At 40.6% G+C, this 20715-nt stretch overlaps 1 protein-coding gene across 29 annotated transcripts in view; it reads right to left on the bottom strand.

Moving 5' to 3' along the window:
• Positions 1-19643, bottom strand: part of MAP7D3 (MAP7 domain containing 3) — a 79013-nt gene extending 59370 nt beyond the window's left edge. For 6 of the 29 annotated variants that reach the window (XM_056808763.1, XM_056808773.1, XM_056808774.1 and 3 more), the window contains exon 1: positions 19170-19598. In XM_056808763.1, coding sequence (XP_056664741.1) covers positions 19170-19233 — 64 coding nt within the window. In that variant the 5' untranslated portion in view covers positions 19234-19598. Of the gene's footprint in view, positions 1-18346; positions 18413-19169 lie in introns of all 29 variants that reach the window. The other 23 variants (XM_016427171.2, XM_016427170.2, XM_056808760.1 and 20 more) reach the window with 8 other exon arrangements.
• Positions 19644-20715: the final 1072 nt, after the last annotated feature.

Below are 20715 nucleotides of genomic sequence, written 5' to 3'. Positions count from 1 at the left end.
TGCAAAGGAAACAAAGAGAGGACAAGGGCAAATAAACAGAAGTGAAGGACAATATAGCAGAGAACCAGAAAGTAACAACATTAAAAGGAAGAGGCAAGCTTCTATAAAGAATATCCTATGGCTAACCATATTTTTATTTCTACAACTGACTTAAAGGTGCAGAGAATATAAGTATTTATTGATTCTAAAACATGATTTGATTCTATAGAGCAAAACAATGCCTTAAAGGCTCTCCCCTCCAACAAAGTATCACTCATCCATATGTCAAATCATACAAAATACCTTGAAAGAAGGCCTTAAATGCCAGGCTGGGGACTTTGTATTTTATCCTAAAATGATGATCCTTGGAAGATTTCTAAGCGGAGAGTAGACATAGTCAGATCTGTGCTTTAGACATATCAATTTGGCAGCTCTGTGAAAGGGAACCTGGAGAGAGATTGGAGAGGGGACAGCCTGGAAGAAGGGATTCTAATTAGGAGGCTATGGCAACAGTCTAGGAGAGTGATGAAGGCCTGAGCTAGGATAGACGAATCATCTGCCAACACTGAGAGGGGGGAAGAGAAGGAAGGGAGGGAGATTAAGTTAGATCATATAACTTAGGAAAACTTATACAGAAATTTGTTACTACATGTAATTGGCAAAAAATAATAAAATTGAACTAGGATTGAAACTTCATGACTGATGAGAAAGGGACAGTTGCAGGAACACTTGTGTAGGTAAAAATGACAAAACTTGCCAAGGAGTATGCCATAAAAACCACAAGAACTGAATTAGAGTTAGGCATACTAGACTTTCCTTAATTCATTTTTAAATGCATGAATCACTCACTCCCACCACCCTTGAGATCACTGATCCACTGAAGTTAATCACTCATTTATCAAGGTCTTCAAGCATATGTACAAAGATGAAAACAGATAAGTGTGTTCTCTCAGAAACCCCTACTTGTCTTTGTACCCTTGGGATTCAAACCTCAGAACTGTTAGCAGGAGGCAACACAAATTTCATTTGAGAGTTTCTCCAGAGAAGGTTAGATCTCTTAAGTGAAGAAAGCTCAAACTATATTAAGCCTCAAAGATTAAAATCAAACCCTGAAAATATGTCTGGAAGCAAGTTGGTTGCAAGGGTTGGCTACAGAGCCTATGTTCTGTATAATCAGTGAAGACATACTACTATATTCTGTTTAAGCTGACAGTCCCAGAAGGTCAAGGGTAAGCCCAAGTAGAGCACAAATTTAAAAGCTTGGTCAATCCCCAAAAGATTCATTTTTGAAAGAGACATTAATATGTGTGAAAAATGAATGTTTAAAGGCACTCCCTATGCCTGAGAACCAAGACCCATTGTGAACTAAGAAGCAACTTTATTTTCAAATACTAGTCTAAAAATAATGTTACTTCTTAATGCACAGGATTGTAGGAGTCTTGATAACGTGGACTGAATAAAGTATTTTAAAATATAGGTTTTGGCAAAATACTTGCATGTAATGAAAATGTGACAGTGGGAAGGCATTTTAAAAAATAAGATAGACTGTGATTATGGAGATACTAAGTTTAGAAAAAAAAAACCTTGTAAAACCAAAACCCTCTCACATGGCGTGGAGGGAAAGGTAAGAAAAAAATTTGAGGTGTTGTTTCCCCAGTACTCAATTGTAGGCTCAAGCAAAGTATCACAAGTGGATCAAATCACCAATGTAAAGGGCTAGGTGGATTGGATATGATAATACACAAACTTTTTTTGAAATAGTTAATACATAAAAAAGACAACATGAAAATTTTGAGGTCTTTTCTCAACACTGAATATTAGCTATTAAAGATTTTCATCTTTAAAGCAATCAAATACTGTCTCTCTTTCCTCCAAAAAAAAACCCTCCAACTGTCCTACTAAGGCTTTGCTCTAACAGAGTCCAATGGAAGGCAAGCAAGCTTGGAAGGAAGAACACTTCTCCATGACAACTAGTTCTATCACGCTAATAACCCTCCTAAAGCTGTGCCCAGGAACAATCATCTCCAAGGGCTTAATCTCGAGTGATGCCAATGATAAATACTAATCACAATACTTATTCAGCAATTCTACACTGTCAACCACAGCTGCTCCTCTTCAAGGCAATGCCTAGAATATTTGCAGTTATGGCTCTATAGTAGTTCTCTTTAGAATCTTGTCTACAAAAGGAAAAACTAGAAACCAAAAAAAGGAGTATTTTTATTCTGTAGCAATGGGAATAGTTACTAGCAAAGATTTTGGTTGCAAGTTTTATGAATAAAAGTGGAGGAGTCACAATTTCAGAAAGGTTTTGGTTTAATTTATGATCCCAGGAAATTAGTTTGCTTGTTTTTATGAATTAGTTGATTTTGTACTTACTACTGTTTGGATAGCAAAATGAAAATAAAGAGCCACCATGAATTAATTTATTCAGCTCCCATGCTTGGCTCCAGGAGTGAGTTTATTCTTACTTTGGGGGCAAAGGATTTGTTAAACTCCTGGCTAAATAAAACACATTCCTCACTTTTCCACCAGCTGACAAATTTTGAAGTCAATTACACCATGACTGTATTAAATGTGCTCCAATGAGGAAGAATAAATCAAACAGTAATAAAAGGAGGGCCATTTGAAATTTAAGACTTTAGATTTTCTGTGGCTTTTCAAGTATGCTTAATATGTAAGATTTCTGGGGTTGTCTGCAAATCCATCTACAAAATGGTTAAACTGCTCCAAACAGCTTATTAATTTTCTAAAGTTCTCATTCATACTGTGAGGCCTGGAATGAATTCACAGCAGCTAGTCAGCACAGTGGATAGAATACTGGGCCTGGAGTTGGGAAGACCTGAATTCGAATTTGACCTCTGACACTTAATAGCAGCATGACCCTGGGTAAGTCACTTTTTTGGTATCAGATTCCTCAACTATAAAATAGGGATAATGAAAGCATCTCTCTCCTAGGGTTGTTGTGAGGATCAAAATGAGATAATTATTGTGAAATGCTTAGCATACATAATGCATGGCACATGGTAGGTGTCATATAAAAGTTAGCTACAATAATAAATTATTATTATATAATATCAGAACTGGAAGAAATCTTAGAAGTCAGCTAACTACATCTCCCTTTTTATAGATGAAATAGCTACAGCTCCAAAAAGTAAAAAAAAAATTATTTAAGTCTGCCATAGACTAATCCAAATGAATTACTTAACTGAAGGTTTTAATCTTGGAATGATTAGTTCACATATATCTGTTCTGGACACGAAGAGTCGGACATAACTAAAACTGAACATATATCTAGCTTAAAACAACCCTTACCTAGAATTCCTTTGGCTCATCTTCCCACATGCCCTGCCTCCTTTAGCCTTCACTTGTTTGTATTCAGACATATAGACATGGTGAAACAGAAGGTTTTAAAAGAGTAAATCAAACGTTGGTATGTGCAAATATGACTTTTCTCCTGGAAGGAAAATTCTGACTCTCTTTTTCCAAGACCAAGACCTTATTCTAAGTGGCTGCTTTTAAGGACTGCTGAGAAAGATGTTCAGATAGGAAGCAGTCAGCAGGTTAAGGGCAAATAGAGTTTGGAAAAAGAATTATCTATAATTACCAGGAAAAGGAAGAGGGCCTGAAGGGGATTTTTCAATTCCTCGGCTTATTTCTTCTTCTTTCTCTATGTGATTAATACTTATTCCAAACAAGGCCAGGGTCCAGCTTTGTAAGCCAGGCCCATTAGAGAAGTGGATTCCAGGAAATTAAGTTGTAAGTAAACACCAAACTATGACTATTCTCTTCTGTTCAATTATTCCTACAGAGACCCAAGCAAATTCTTAGTAGAGTGATTTATAACCCTGTTTTCAAAATACTCCCTGGGCATTTCCAATTATTTCAAAGGATCCTCAGAAATTTCAACTTTCTTTCAAAGGAAGAAATACAATGCATCAACCACATTCTAAAAAATATTACAACTCATTAATAGGCAGGAAAATGCAAATTAAATCATTTCTGAGGTTCCACCTACCATATGGTCAAAGAGGACAAAATAGAGATTTTTCTAGGTAATCTTCCTTAAAGCATTGCTCTGACCATGGGATTTCCCTACTCAACCAACTACAGGGTTTCTTATTGATTCTAAGCTAAAATATCAACTCCTCTGTTTAGCTGGTAAAAAAGCTCTAAACAATCTGGCTACACCCTAGCTTTCCATCTATCTACCCTGGACTTCATTCTCCCTCTCACAGTGGGAAATCTAGCTAAACCAGGCTCCTCTCTATTCCTTACAACTCCAGCCTTCATGCATTGGCACTATCTTGGTCTTGGTCTCACAGAGTCCCTCTCTTCCTCCAAGATGCAGCTCAGGTGCCATCTTCTGCTGGATGCCCTGGGATTCCAAATGTCAATGTCCTTCCTCCCAAACTACTTTGTATTTAATTTGTTGTTATTGTTCAGTGGTTTTCAGTAGTGTCCAAGAATCTCTAACCCAGTTTGGTATTCATGGCAAAAATATTGAAGTGGTCTGCCACTTCCTTCTCCAGCTTATTTTTCAGATGAGGAAACTGAGGCAGACAGGGTCACACAGCTACTAAGTGTCTGAGACCAGACTTGAACTTGTGTATTTAACTGCTTTAACTTATAAGTTGTGTGTATGTACAAAAAGCACATACACACATCACAAACATAAAATTACTACGAATAGACCTCAAAGGGGGAGAGACTGCTTAATGAACGTGGTAGGAAGAGACTGGAAGTTTTGTGGAAAACAATGGATGGAAGATGGATTCAAATGAGAGGTCAGGGGGAGACAGGAAGATGGGAGGAGGGGAGCGGCAGGGAGACGAGTAAATTAGAGGATGGGATAGAAAATGTAGCTGATGCTTGGTAATATATGGAGAGAAGCAGTGTCATCAGCTATGTCTTAAGGGTCAAAAGAAGTTTGTTGATTGAGAAGCAAATATTCTAGAAGGCACAGTAGGCAGAAGAGGCATGCAGATGTGGAATGGGGCATTAGGGAGGTATGAGTGAGGCAGACAGATATGAAGGAGGTGTGAGTTAAATTTGGAGAAGTCAGTTGGGGATTCAGAATTCCTGGGATAGGACAAGTATAAGGGGATAAAAGTATGCTGACAATTTAACAGTGAATCCAGAGAGAATATCATTGGTTAGAGAAAAGTTCATTGAAGAAAGCATAAGATTAGACTACTGGAGGGTCTCCCTTGAGTTTCGATCTCCAAGTTGAGGTAGTGATGTGTCCTGTGATATTTTAAAGAGGTATACTTCACAGTAGGTACAAGTATCTAAGCCTGGTCAGAGACCTAGGTACCCTGTTTGTCCTGGAGGAGGACCTAGGGATGGGGCAATAGATGGAAGCATCTGGTCTCCAGAGGGCATCAAAAGTGATGAAAAAGACATTCAAAAAATTCAGAAAGGATTCACCACACACTGATAAAAAATAAAATGGACAGGGCCAAGTGATCAATTTACACAATGACTTAAACTATAATCATTAAGACAACCATTAGGATTCTAGAATACTACTGGGGAAGTATGCTTCCCATCTCTTGGTAGGTGGTGGATCAAAAGTGCAGGAGACAGTTGTTTTCAAAGCCAGTCAATATCTGTATCTGTTTTGCCTGACTCCACTTATTTATTATGGTTCCTAGATAGTTCAGTGGACAGAGCCCTGGGTCTAGAGTTAAGAAGACCTGAGTTTAAATCCAGCCTCAGAAACTAAGAGCTATGTGACCCTAGATAAGTCACTTCACCTCTATTTGCCTTAATCCACTGAAGAAGGAAATGGTGAACCACTCCTATACCCTGGCCAAGAAAAGGCCAGAGACAATACAGGCCATGGGGTCATGAAGAGGTGGACACAACTGAACAACAACTTATTCATTACAAAGGAGACACTTTTTCCTTTGGGAGGTGGGATGGGGAAGCTGAGTTGGAAGTTACAGGGGATAGTGATATTTAAAAAATAGAAGAAAATAATGTCCATGAATAATTAAAAATGCATAGGAAAGGGCATTCAGAAAAGGACATGGACAAGCAGAGGAGTGTAGTTACTCCCTACATGTTGCTATGTTAAATCTGAATTATTTTTTAAAACCAATTTGTATGTATGAGAAAGAAAAATTGTATATAACAGATTGTCTCATTATTCTTTTTTGTTTTTGCCTATTGAAATATTCATGTTAATTTCATTGTAAAAAGTCATTTTTTGAAAATAAGCAAACATACCTACTATACAATGAATGCCACAACATATGCAGTACTAGTTTTCAAAAGTACATAGATGTTGTGATTAATACAAATTCATTTAAAAAACGTACTGAAGTCATAGTAATTTTTTCTCGTGTCTTTTCAGTCAGTGAATATTAATAAGAAAATGAATATGTGGGAATTCATGAAATATTTGAGTCCCCAAAAAGATCCTGATACTTGAAAAAGTTGCAGAAACCACTGTTGTACCCTATTTTTGAATAGTAAACAAGTTTTTTTTTGGGTAAAGTCTTACTTCCTGTCTTAGTATCAATTTAAAGACAGAAGAATAGCAAGTGCTAAGCAAATGGGGTTTTTAAGTGACTTGCCCAGGGTCACATAGCTAGGGAATGTCTGAGGTCATATCTGAATCAAGGTCCTCCCAACTCCAGGGATGGCTCTCTACCCACTGGGCTACCTAGGTGCCCCTGATAATACATAAGTTTCAAAGATCCAAAGCAGTGTACAGAAGGAAAAACCTCTAATGAAGAAAATCCATTCCAATATAACATTTTTGTTTTGGAAATTTTCTTAGAGATAAACAGAATGGGAAGCATGGAGATGTGATACAGAACATCAGACTAGGAGCATTACAGTCAAGAAAATGAAATTTTACAACATCAGATTCCCATTTAATTGGAACCAAAATTTTAAGTTACATTTCTAGGCCAACTTGTTGCATACATAAGTAAACCCAGACCCATTTACAAACTCTCCTTAGGAGGCAGCTCGGTGGCACGGTGGATAAAAGCATCAGGTCCGGAGTCAGGAAAACCTAGGTTCAAATTTGCCCTCAAATACTTCCTAGCTAGGAAGGCCCTGTGTGGCCCTGGGCAAGTCACTTAACCCTGTTAGTTTAGCTGCTGACCTTCTGTCTTACAGAGTTGTTATTAAGAAAGAAGGGGTTAAAAAAGAATTCTCCTTTTATGGCGATACTGATACTACAAAGGATTTTTGGTATTTTAAAACTGAGGTAAGGTATAAATAGAGGGGAGGAGGTTCCAAGAGGATGACTGACAGACACACTGGCACACACACGCCGCACGCACACACATATAAATGGTCCTTTTGACTCAATTCTTTCAGTCAAATAGATACACAGATACACACTAAGGGAGAAGTGGAACAGTTTGGTTAGAAGAGTGGTTTGCTTCTGGGTAGATAAAGAAGGCAACTAATTAGAAGACTAGAGATCCCAGGAAGAATCTGGCCATGTTTTGTGAAGGAGGTAGATGGAGATGGGCAGAAAAATGAATAAAATCATACAATATTAGAGCTGAAAGTAAATTTAGAGGTCATCTAATCAACTCCTCTAAGTTTCTGGAGAGGGAAAATGAGATCCATAGAGATTAAAGATTTTTAAATGTCTGAAGAAATTTTTTAAAAAATGAACATGTCTGTCATTCAGAGAAGTCCTAATACTTCTCATAAAGTAACGTAGACACACTTCAAAGAACTGAGTTGAGGAGCATAAAACAATTCCAGTTTCCTTATTCTGCCCTTATATCAACTTTCCATCCCTTTTCTCTAAGATCCTACCACCAAGCTCTAAAATGAGCTACTCTCCCCTTGCTGTTGATTCATACCTAGTGTGGCAGAGGGAGAGAGAGGGAATGATATATTTTGAATTTGAAAGATCTTTTCAGGTGGCTGAATTAAGTGTGGAGATTGAATCCAACCTGTTTCACTTCAAGTGTCCTACTCTGGTCTGCATTTAACTGATAAAGGGTCAACAAAAGCGATTAAGATAATTGAAGAGGACATATCACAACAGAATGTCTTCCACTTGATTCCTTGGGTGAGACTCAGCAGAGTTGGTTTGAAAAAAGTTGCAGGAGTCACAAAATTTAAATAATAAACTTTTCCTTCAAGATCAAGGGCAGTCAGAATCTGGACAAGGAAGTATGGTTGTAGTGGAAAGAATACTGGATTTCGAGTCAGGCCTTGAGTTCTAGCCTGGCTTCTGCTATTGTAAGCTGTGTGACCTTGGCATTTCTGCATCTGTAAAATATGCTGTTGAACTATATAATTTCCCTTCCAGCTCTCAATCTAGAATCCTAGCATGCCAAAATTTTTCAAAAAACTAAAACCAAACCAATAACCGGTTCCATTCATCTAGCCAAATATTTGTCAAGATAATGGAAATGTGTCCTAAGTGTTTGTCCAGATAGAAGTGCTACAACTTCATCAGGTTCACAACTGGAGAGGCCTGTTTTCTGGCTTCCTCTCAAAAGTAGGAATGTCACTATTTCCTTTATATATCCTTCCCTTTTCTCATCTTTAATTGAGACACTCCTACCAACACTCTCCCCCTACCCTCAACACAAACTCATAGAAAATGCTTTCAGGAACCTAATATTGCTGACTGGAAGTAGGTTGTTTTTTATTTAACCAGTCAATACATTTTTTTCTTGTTTTTTTCTTGTTTCTCTTGAGTTCTCTGAGAACTCACAAAAGCTTCCCAAAATGTCCATTTTTGCTTCTCTTGGTAATTACCATTTTTATAACCAGGTTAAGGAGTTCTTACCTTAAGCAATCAAAGAAAAGAATTTGGAGGTGCCATCAACCTTAAGACAGACATTTATATAACCTAATGGCTCTAACACTTCAACTACATTTATTCATTCATTCCAACATTTAAGTAACAACAATTACTACTATTACTATTACTACTACCACCACATACCATGCTAGGCTTTAGGAGATAGAAAGATAAATAAGCCTACAATAACAACTGTAACTCAACTCAATAAACTTCTTAAACATTGTGGTTAAGACCCTGTGATAAGTACTAGGACTTACACTTAACTTGCATTCTAAATCCAGAGGAGAATATGGTTAAAGTGCTAAGCGCAATGTTCTATTCAAGTTACGAAGGAAGGCAGAGCATTTCCAAAGGGGGAACTCAGGAAAGGCTTTGGGTGGGGTGGGGGGTTGCATTGTCCCTGGGTTTGAAAGGATCCCTAGAATTCTAAGAAGTGGAGAATGGAGTGTGAGGGAATGAAGGTATTTCAGGAAGAGAAGAAACTGAATAAAAACAACAGGTAAAGGATATGTTTTTCCAAATGGTGACTGGTCCAGATCAGATAGAACACAAAACAGTGATGGAGTATGTAACCAAAGAGAGAAACTGCAAAGCTGAATCACAGAAGGGCCTTTAATGCCAAGGTAAGGAGTCTGGACTTTAATCAGTAGGCAATAAAGAACTACCAAAGGTCTGGGACAGATACCAACTGAAGGGTTAGTCACATAGAACCTTGGAACTATAAATTTTTCTTTTGGGGACTATTAGCTGGATAAAAAAGTTGGTAATGTGATCAGAGCTGGGCAATAGGATTAATCTGGTAGTGGTATGAAAGATGAAATAGAGATTGGTAGAAATAGGAAATATGGAAACTAGTTAAGGGACCTGCAACAGTTTAAACAAGAGGTAAAGAGGTCTGGATGAGGGCCATTCAGTAGTAATGAGGAGGATGGGAAGAATTCCAAAAATATTCCAGAGATAGAATTAATAAGATTTGGGAGAAGTAGGAATCAAGGTTTAAAACAGATAATTTTGGAGAACGGTTGTTCCATCAGATGGAAGAACTGTTTTGGACGCAGCGTTTAATAAAGAAGTATAGGCTATTCTGACAGATCACATATTTTACAGTCAAAAGGCATCTTAGAGATTATCTAGTCCAACCCCCCCCCATCACTTTAGAGATGAGGAACTAATACACTGAAAGAGCAACTTACCCAAGGATACAAAGACAGTGGCCATTGGCATTGGAATCCAAGTCCCATGACCCCAAATCCAGTAGTCTTTCTGTTGTACTAAACTGCTTCCACAAGTAGGTACAGGAGTTTGAAATTTGCTCAGGAGTAAAAGGGACGCACAGATGTTGGAGCAGAGAAGTGACACAACCAATTCCTTTGTATAAAGAGTCATTCACATAGTGATAACTTAAGCCAAGGAAATGGATGAGTTCAAGTGAGAGTACAGAGAAAGAAACAAGAACGGACCGCTTGAGAATGTCTACAACATTAATATTATTTTAATGGATATTCACAGTTTTCAATTGTTCTCAAAGCTTAGATATTATAATAAGAGCCAAATTCATCATTATTGAGCAGTGAAATATAGAAGGAAAAGTTTCAGATTTAAAAGCCTGACATCAAATCGTGGTTCTGTTAGCTCCAAACCTAAAACATGAGAGAGCTAGACTAAATGGCCACTAAAGTTCCATCCTGGCCTATCTATGATCTCATGATCTTTATATTATTGTCCCCTCTCGTTCTCTTAAAGATGATGCTCAGAATGAGTCAGCTATAGTAGTACTGCACCGTAGAACCATGCTATAATTCCATTCAATGGAAAAGAACTGTACTAACCAGTTCAAAAAGAGAATAATGACCAAGATCAAAGCATTGACAGAGGTTAAGAAACTAATTACAACTTCATCACCTTTTTTCTTAAATGTGATAATAGTAGTAAGTCTGAAATTGTAAGCCATTCCCTAAATGTTTTTTTTATTTGCTTAAATTAAAAGCCATTCATTGAGGTACCACCTCACACCTTTCAGATTAGCCAATATAACAATAAAGGAAAGTAATAAATGTTGGAGGGGATGTGGCAAAATTGGGGCACTAATGCATCTGACCATTTTGGAGGGCAATTTTAAACTATGCCCAACAGGCAATAAAATTGTGCATAACTTTTGATCCTGCAATACCACTACTGAGTCTATATATCAAAGAGATCTTGACAAAAGGGGAAATTACCTACTTTACAAAAATATTTACAGTTGCCTTTTTTTGTAGTGTAATCAGAAATTGAGGGAATGTCCACCATTTGGGAATGGCTGGAAAAATTGTGGTCCATGCTGGTGATGGAATACTATTGTGCTGTAAGTAATGATAAGCAAGCTGATTTCAGAAAAAAGCAGGAAAGATCTACATGAACTGATGCAGAGCAAAATAAGCAGAACTGGGGGAACATTGTACACAGCAACAGCAATATTGTACAGTGATCAACTGTGAAAACTTACTCTCAGCAATGCAATGATCTGGGACAATCCTGAAAGACTTATGTTGAGGAATGCAATCCACCTTGAAAGAAAGAGCTGTTGGAGTCGGATGGATATGGATCAAAACTTACTATCTTTCATATCAGTGTATTTACAGTTTTATCTTGGGATTTTGATTTTGTGAGAGGGTACTCTTACAAAAATGACCAATATAGATCTGTGTTTCACATGATGATAAAAATACAATTAAAAAATAAATTAGAAGTTGTTCTTCTCCCTGCCTAAAAATCTTGATAGATGTTATCAGGGTCAGGGTCTTTTACACTCTTTTATTCTGTTTTTCTTGGAAGCCAAGTCCATATTATAGTATCTAGGCACATTCTAATGATAATAATGAACTTGATCAGTTATTTTTTAAGTATTTTACCTTCACTGAAGGGGTACTGGTCAATTCCCCAGCATTCCTTCCTTCGTATTAGTGGTTTCAATCAGGATCTTGGTAGCATTTGTTTGTCTCCCAACTTTAATATTCATACCAGTACTTGAAAACAGTATTTCTTCCTCTATCAGAACTTAGGACCAAAAGTGTCCTCCTAAAATGCCCATCACTGCCCCCAATTTACCACTACCCCAAGACCAAAATAAGTCTTTTTTCTCAGTTTCCATTCAAGATAAGGTTGAGCTAGCAGCATCATAGTATAACATCTCCAAATTTGTATCCATGGTTGATAGCTAAATCACACCTTCTCATCCTAGTTACTCTGATACCCTTGAGATGCTACTTAAAGATGTTTTAGTTTCCTGAGAATTTTAGGTTGACCATCTATTTCAGTAATGGTGAGCCTTTTAGCGATGGTGTGCCAGGTCCTGCCCCCACCCATCCCACCCCCAAGACTGAGTGCTGTGCCTACCCCCACCACTACCACATGCTGGGTACAATTCACCCCTCCCCTTACCCCACTAGGGCTGCTGGACAGAGGGGTGGGTGAAGTGAGGAAATGTCCCCAGTAAGTGTAGAGAGGGGGAAAGGAGGGGCCAGAGCATTCTGCTCCCCTCTAGCTCTACCACCTGTGAGCTGCTGACCTTAATCTCTGTGCACTCCCATTGGGGTGCTGGACAGAGGGGTGGGGGATGTGAAAAATGTCATCAGGGATGGTGGAGAGGGGGAAGGGAGCAGCTCCACCCAAGTCCTTCTGCCTTTCTAGTAATGAACTCTGGGGGTTGGGGGTGAGGAGAGAGGGTGGCCAAGTGCCCACAGAGAAAACTTTGTGTGTTTTCTTTGACACCCATGCCATAGGTTCTCCATCATTGATTTAGTTCATCTTACTGTCACAAAGTAGTAGGTGACCGTTGTGTCTTGCTATTATAGTTATTAAACATTCATGAATTATAGATAAAGTTCAATATAATATACTTCCCAAGGATAAACCAAATATAATATACAAATATTATATAATAAACTTCCCAAGGGATAAACCAAAAGAAAAATTCCTAATAAATTACAAGCAATGGTTACTAGATAGGAAGGCTTTCCCTTTTGGGTCACCATTTCATTATGACCAACATGTGTACTACTGTTATGCTGCTTTCTAAAAACCAGTTGTAAAACAGTTTTACCAAACACCAAAGATTGACAAGTTTAGATGAAAGGGCAAGGAAAAGAAAACATATCATTAAGGAAATCAAGACCCCTTTCTTCTCCCAATATTCTGACAATTTACTTACTTGATGTAGCCTTAAAAGACCTGTATATTTGCAATTCAATGAGGAAAACCTGTTTATTCATCCATTTTGATCACTTATCTCCAGAACAAAAGGTAATTGTCATCTTACCAATGATTGCACAGCAAGGGTTCTTAATATTTTTGTGTCATAGATCTCTCTTCTATGGTGATACCGTGAAGCCTAAGGATCCTTTCTCAGAATATAGTAATGTTTTTAAATAACTAAAAGAAATGCTAAATTTCCATTAGAAGTTAGTGAAAATAAAGATGTACTTTTACTCCCAATCAAGTTCATAGATTTGCTTCCCCCAAAGGGTCTCTGGACCTCAGGTTAAGAATCCCAGCTCTCAAGTGCTAACGGCCAAAAAAAAAAAGACTACAGTAGCTTCAGATTTTCTAAATGATTCAACAAATCATTATTTAGCTCCTAATCACTGCCATTTGGTTCAATATAAAAGGATATATGTTTAACAATTGGGAATTACTCAAAAAAGGCTACTTCATGAAATTCTGAGTTTCAGGCACTAGAAGTATTTAAACAGAAGATGGTTAACTCCTTTCCAGAGTGGTTGGAGAAAGGACTTTTATGTGGATGAAGTCATAACTATAGAATTTGATCTTTATATGTCAACTACATAAAGGTTTTTTAGGAGATAAAAGGTTAATGAGAGCACAGTTCCTGCCATCAATGAATTTATAACAACAGAAGACATATATAGAAATATATATAATATAAATATCATACAAAGACTTCAATATAAGTTGAGAAGAGAAATAGAAAGACTACAATGAAGGTGACAGTGTTTTAGATTTTAAAAGATGGACAGAATTTCAACAATTAGAGATGGGAGAGAGTAGATATTTCATGTGTAGAGCATAACAAGAGAAAAGGCACCAAACCAGAGTGTGAAATGAATTTGGCTAAAAGAGTTATCATATATAATGAAGAGGGCTAGATTTGAGTGAAAACATTGGTTCAGAACCTGCCTCTGGTCTTTTTTAGTTATGTGACCATGAGCAAGTTATTTAACCACATCATACTTTAGTTTCCTCATCTATAAAATGGAAGAACAAATACTTGTATAGTAGTCACACACACACACACACACACACACACACACACACACACACACACTCACTCACTCACTCACTCACACATGTACACACCCCAGACTGTGAGGAACTTAAAATTAAAGCCCTAAAACTAAATACATTTCTAATGGATTATTAGAAGGCTGAAAGAGGTATGTTGGGATCAAGACTATGAAAGATCCTTAATGTCCAGTTTTAATTTGGACATTATTTGGCAGCAATTGGGAATATGATCAGAGATGTGCTTTGGAGTCTATGGTAGGACTGATCCTTGTTTTTCCATTTTACTTTCTGACTTGGTTTTCAATACACATTTCAATGAAAAGGAGGGGACTGCATTCCTAACTTACTATGATAAGTAATATTTTCAAGTCTGCCCTGATTTTATCTAGCGAATACTTTTTCTGCACTGAACTAGAGACAGGCAGAGTATGACAAAGGCAATCCCCAAATCATTAGGGGACACTAGAATGTTTTTACATCATATTTGCCTATTATCTTTGGCCCATTAATTAGCTGTTTGTCAGAACCTCCTCTAAATGAACTTAGGGTAATGAGCCCCAGTTCTGTGTGGGTTAGGTAGATTTGCTCTTATCCATAGCCAGAGACTCTATGCTTCCCCCTGTTTGTTTATGCTGCCTCTGGTGACAAAGGGAGAAGCAAAATTGTGTGGATAGAAATTATTCCTAATCCATGTAAAACTAATTCTAAGTATAAGCCCTGATAATAATGTAAGCAAATAACATTATATTTGCATTATAAGAAAAATACTGTGCTAGAATTCACTGGAGCTAAGGTTCTAAGAACCCACAGGTCTCTAAGCCAGGGATGCTAAGTTATTTTGGACCTTCAATTTTTTTAATGAGTCTTTGTTAACTGAAAAAGAAAACAGTTCTTCTGCCACATAAAGGTTACTGGAGTGGTAGATAAAGTTTACTTCAAGACTTGTTTTTAAAAAACTTTACCTTTTGTTTTTGTATTAATTCTAAGACAGCAGAGTGGCAAGGGGTGGGCAAGGGAGGTTAAAGTGTTTTCTCCAGGGTCACAGCTATAAACTGTATGAGTCCACATTTGAACCTAGGTCCTCCTGAGTCCAGGCCTGGCACTCTATCCACAGTGCTAGCTAGCTGCCCCTTACTTCAAGCCTTTGACTCAATGGAGAGAGAAAAAGGAGAGAGATCTGCTTGCTGTCCAAGTTTAGTTCTCCAAACTTTGGAGTTTTCATATTCCCTATGTAGACAGAAGAGAATTTATTCACAATTTCAATACACTCAAAAAGACCTTCAACAAATCTTTAATTTCTACAAATTATGTGGGCATTATTCATAAAGGAAATATGTTAAAGAACATCAGAGGTCTTGGAAATATGTCTAATATTCTTTATCAAATTAGTGGAACCAAGGAAAGCATAAGCTACAACTTGCTAGTGTGACAATTTAATTGGTTCTCATGTGTATGGTAGAACACTATGGATTTGGAGTCAAAGAGCTTGGATTTGAATACCAACTCTGTTTACTTGCTATCTATGTGACCTTGGACAAAAAAGTCATTTTAAAACTCCCTGGACCCCAGTTTATTCATGTGTAAAATGAGATGGTTGGTCATCCTTAATGGTCCCTTCTAGATCTTGGTTTATCAGTCAATAAAACAGCTAATTCCTATTGGTATAAGTCTCTCTTCTATTTAAGCCTATTCATAAGACAAAAATTTCTGTTTACTGACAGAAGAAAAACAATTGCTTGATCACATGGGTCAAGGGGGACACGATTGGGGGTATGGACTCTAAATGATCACTCTAGTTCAAATATCAATACTATAGAAATAGGTCTGGGTCAATGACACATATAAAACCCAGTAGAATTGCTCATTGGCTAGGGAAGGGCGGTGAGAGAAAGGGAGGGAAAGAGCATGAACCATGTAACCATGGAAAAATATTTTAAATTAAATAATTCAACTTAATTTAAAATTTTCTGTTTACTGTTACCATCAATAGGCAAGAAATTGCTGGAAAAGATCTTTTAAAACAGAAATTTTTTCCCAGGTGGAAGCTAGGAATTAAAAAGCCAGAAAAGTTAGGGAGAAAAAGAAGCTTCACCTTAGGCAACAACTTAGTATAATTCTAAAAGGCACAGTTATGTATCTATACCCAAAAGAGAGGTAGGCTGTAGCAGGAGGAAAAGTTTGCTCATGAGGAACCTACCCATAAAGTACCTCTATTTTTCAGTTTGTTTCAAAAATTATAAATGTCCACAATATCCTCATGGTTTAAAAAAGAGGGGGGACAGCTGGGTGGCTGGGTGGATTGAGAGCCAGGCCTAGAGACAAGAGGTCCTGAGATCCAATCTATCCTTGGAGACTTCCTAGCTCTGTGACCCTGGACAAGTCACTTAACCCCCAAAGCCTAGCCCTTACCACTCCTCTGCCTTGGAACCAATATACAATATTGGTTCTAAAACAGAAGATGAGAATATTTTTAAAAAGGAAAGAGGGGCCAGCTGGGTGGCTCAGTAGATTGAGAGCCAAGCCTAGAAAAGGGAGATCCTGGGTTCCATTCTGGCCTCAGACACTTCCCAGCTGTGTGACCCTGGGCAATTCCCTTAACTCACATGTCTTAGCCCTTACCACTCTTCTGCCTTGGAACCAATGTACAATATTGATTCTATGATGGAAGATGAGAATATTTTTAAAAAGGAAAGAGGGGGCAGCTAGATGGCTCAGTGCATTGAGAGTCAGGCCTGGAGACAGAAAGTCCTGGGTTCCAATCCATCCTTGGAAACTTGCTAGCTGTGTGACCCTGGGCAAGTCCCTTAACCCCCATGGCCTAGCCCTTACCACTCTTCTGCCTTGGAATCAATATACAATATTGATTCTAAGATAGAAGATGAGAATATTTTAAAAAGGAAAGAGGGGGCAGCTGGATGTCTCAGTGGATTGAGAGCCAGGCCTAGAGACAAGAGGTCCTGGGTTCCAATATATCCTTGGAGACTTCCTAGCTGTGTGACCCTGGACAAGTCCCTTAACCCCCCATGGCCTAGCCCTTACCACTCTTCTGCCTTGGATTCAATATAGTGTATTGATTCTAAGACAGAAGATGAGAATATTTTCAAATAGGAAAGCAGGGGCAGCTGGGTGGCTCAGTGGACTCAAAGCCAGACCTGGGGACAGAGATCCTGGATTCTTATCTGGCCTCAGATACTACCTAGCTGAGTGACCCTGGGCAAGCTCTGTAACCCCCATGGACTAGCTCTTACCACTCTTCTGCCTTGCATCCAATATACAATACTGAGTTCAGGACGGAAGAGAAGGATTTTAAATACTAACAAGGATAATAATAAAAATACTTACTTTTAAAATTGTCAAATGTAAATGATTTGGGGTTTAACAAGATCACATATCATTTAAGTCATTGAGGTACAATAACCAAATTTCAAAGATCTAAGGGTTTCAATAAAGCAAGCTTTATTACAAACCCTCAGTTAACAGACAAAAACGAAAAGCAAAATATTGAGGGGAAATGCCTTTTCTTGGTTTTGTCAGAGCACATGCTCTTCCTTTTACTTCAAAGTGCTCTATAGTACCACAAAGTATCACAAAACAAAATCTACATTTTGCTCTTAAACGAATACTTGGTTCAAAGGCAGAAGAGTTGTAGGACTTCTTGATGGGAGTTAAGGGACATGTCCAAGATCACACAGCTAGGAAGTGATTGAGGCCACATTTGCAGCAAGGACCCCCATCTCTGGGCCTAGATCCCTATGCCCTGATCTCTACAGCTGCTCCCAAGAACTACCATTGAACAGTTCAATTTCCCTAAACTTTAGACAAGCCAAATTAAACATTTTAAATACAAAAAAGCAATGGCTTTTTATATATTCCTCTGGTTTACCCCAACTCCTACTCAGTAACCCACAATATAAAAGCATAAAAGAAAAGTCAGTTATCATCATATCCACACTAGCATGTTGTCTAGTCAACCAGGTCAAGTGGCCTATTTTGGAAAGTGAGCAGAAATTCAATGAACAAGGTAATCTGTCTGAGAGCTAAAGTCAGCTGTACTCTCTGGATGCTGCAGCAGCAAGTCTGAACCCAAGGCTTCTAGTACAAGGCATCTGCTGCCCTGGAAGCAAAAAGCCCTGAGGGGAGCAGAGAAAAGTTTCAATTCCAACTTGGGGTTGGAACAGCACCTCCCCCCCTTCAAAATTAATATTCTGAAAGCATTTGGGATGGAGGGGGGTTAGAGTAGGGTGTTAGAAGCTTAAGGCAGTACTAGGATGGGGCTGGGACTCTTACCTGCTTCCCTCGGTAGTTTTACTGTTGCTTTAGTCGGCTGTGGTTTTTTAATATTTTTTATTTCAACTGGAAGAAGGAAAGGTGGGGGAGGGAGAGTGGGAAGGAGAGAGGGGAAGAATGGGGAGATGGGAGAGAAGGGGAAAAGTTGGGGGTAAGGAGAACGTCGGGGAGAGGAAGAGGAGGGCCGCTCCCTAAAGCTACCCATTCCTCCCTCCCTGCCCCAGCATCTCACCCGGCCGCCGCTGCCCCCACCCCCCTCCACTTTCTTCAGAACTCCAGGGAGAGCTGGCGTCCGCTCCGCTTCCTCCCTGCGCCTCCAGGCCAACGTTATAACGGTTTCGAGTGGAATCCGCCAGCGGCCTCGCAAGGGCCCACACAGTCCCCCAACCCCCAGGCAACCCCCTGCCCCTGGCCCACCCGGGCTGGCTGGGGCCAGAGGAGAGCCCCACTACGGGACAAGGGGCCCTTCTTTTCCCTCCAACTTTGGGGGCATTTCCGCGGACCCCGCCCGTGCCAGCCTGTCCCGTCCCCGGGCCATCACATTGTCTGTCCCGGGAGGCTTCCGCCCTACCACCCCACCCACCCCCGCCGGTCGAGGCCCTCTGGGGAAGGGGTCGAGGAGCCGGGCCCCGGGGAAGAAGGGCAGCGCGGGCTGGGGCAGGGCACGGCAGGGGACAGGACGAAAAGTTACTTCTCCCTTCCCCTCAGTTGGTGAGAGCGCTCCCGAAGTCGCTCGCCGCTCACCGCCCACCGCCCGCCACGGCCCCTAGCCCGGGGAGAGGGGACCATCCCGGGATGAGGTAGGGGAAATAAGTTTCCTTACCTAACTGTTCTCTCATCCCCTTGAGGGATGTCCCAGTGTTGGCGATACCGCCGGCGTCCGCCATCTTCAGTCCCGGGAGCCGCAACTGGCGCTCGCTGAGCTCGCACTGCGCAGGCTCGGGGCTCCAGTCCCAAGCGTGTGAAAGGTGGGGGGAGGAGGCCTGGGCGTGGGGAGGCGCGAGAAGCTACCCGCTTCTCGACTGCCTCAATCCCTGCCCGGGCCGCCCCCAACACCTAGATTTTCTGAGCTCGCGGATGGGGCTGAGCTCGAGGGCCAGCTGCCCCCCGCCCTCCTCTCAGATCCCCCCCCTCCAATTAGGTGATAGCCGAGAAGGGCAAAAAGTCCCCCAAGGGGGCTATGGGGGGGGGCAGCCAGCAGCTCCGTGGTAGAGATCTGAGCGCTGAGGCTGACTGGTAACCTACTCAAGCCCCTCTGGAATGTGTCCTTTCCTGTTACCAAGGGACGGGGCGTACGTCACTAAGGATAGAACGTGCTCACGTCGGACTATGGAGCTCTTGGAAACTTCTGGAAAGTTACTAGAAACGTCAGAGGCTACGTCTCTGATGGAGAATTTAATAAATATATTTGTGGCAAAATCAACAATGTTCGTTATCCAAACCAACTCACATCCCCAATCCCTGGTCAGCCAGCCTCTGCTGGAGGGCTGATGTTGATGAGGAGCTCAGTACCTCCGGGGGGTGGGGGTGGGGGCATCCCAAATTTTAGGAAATTTTTCCGGACCCCAAACATAATTTGGCTCTTGGCCACTTTCATTTTTTACCCTAACACCCTTTGAGGCCAAAAAGACCAAATTCAATCCCTCTTCAGAAAGAGAACCCTTTCAGAAAAGCCAAGACAACCCCTACCTACCCAGCCAGCCACCTGAGACCTTCCCTCTCCAAGTTAAACATCTTCTGGTCCTTCAGGTGACATTACCTGAGGCCTTCCACAATCAGAAGGGTTTTTTTAACTGGTCCTCATGTGACATGATCTCAAGGCCCTTCACTATATAACTAGTAAGGGTCTGAGCCCAAGTCTTCTGAATTCTCCAAGTCTCTTCCTACCTGAAGAGTGTGGGCTCAGGGTACCTGGGGCAGGGGCTGGCTCTGGGTCCCTGGCAGCACGGGGCAGCGGCCTGGCGGAGTGTAGAGGAAGGCCTCCTGCAGAGGGACCATTGAGGGCAGGATGATGGGGCTCTCCCTGAAACAGAAAAGAGCGAAGTACTGGGTCAGCAGATAGCCGAGCCAGCCCCTCCAACCATGGCGTAGGGGGAGGGGTTCCTCTGGGCCCCGACTCCCTGGTTTGTGGTAAACAAACAGATGAGATGGAGGAGGGAAAGGAAAGGGAGTCTCTGGAAGACACAAATCCAGGGTGGAGGCCCTCCGTAAACAGGCCTCCTGGTCTCCTGGGGTCCTCAAGGGCAGGAGGGAGTGGAGGTGGTGGGAGGAGGAGGTGGGACAGGGGCTAGCCTTGGTTACCTGGGGCCCCATGCCCCTTGTGGGGTGATCTGAGTCAGGACTCCCGAGTCAGCACTCGGGTATGTGTT

The sequence above is a fragment of the Monodelphis domestica genome, chromosome X (genome assembly GCF_027887165.1).
Source record: "Monodelphis domestica isolate mMonDom1 chromosome X, mMonDom1.pri, whole genome shotgun sequence".
Lineage (NCBI taxonomy): Eukaryota > Metazoa > Chordata > Mammalia > Didelphimorphia > Didelphidae > Monodelphis > Monodelphis domestica.
This window is presented reverse-complemented; position numbering and strand designations above follow the sequence as displayed.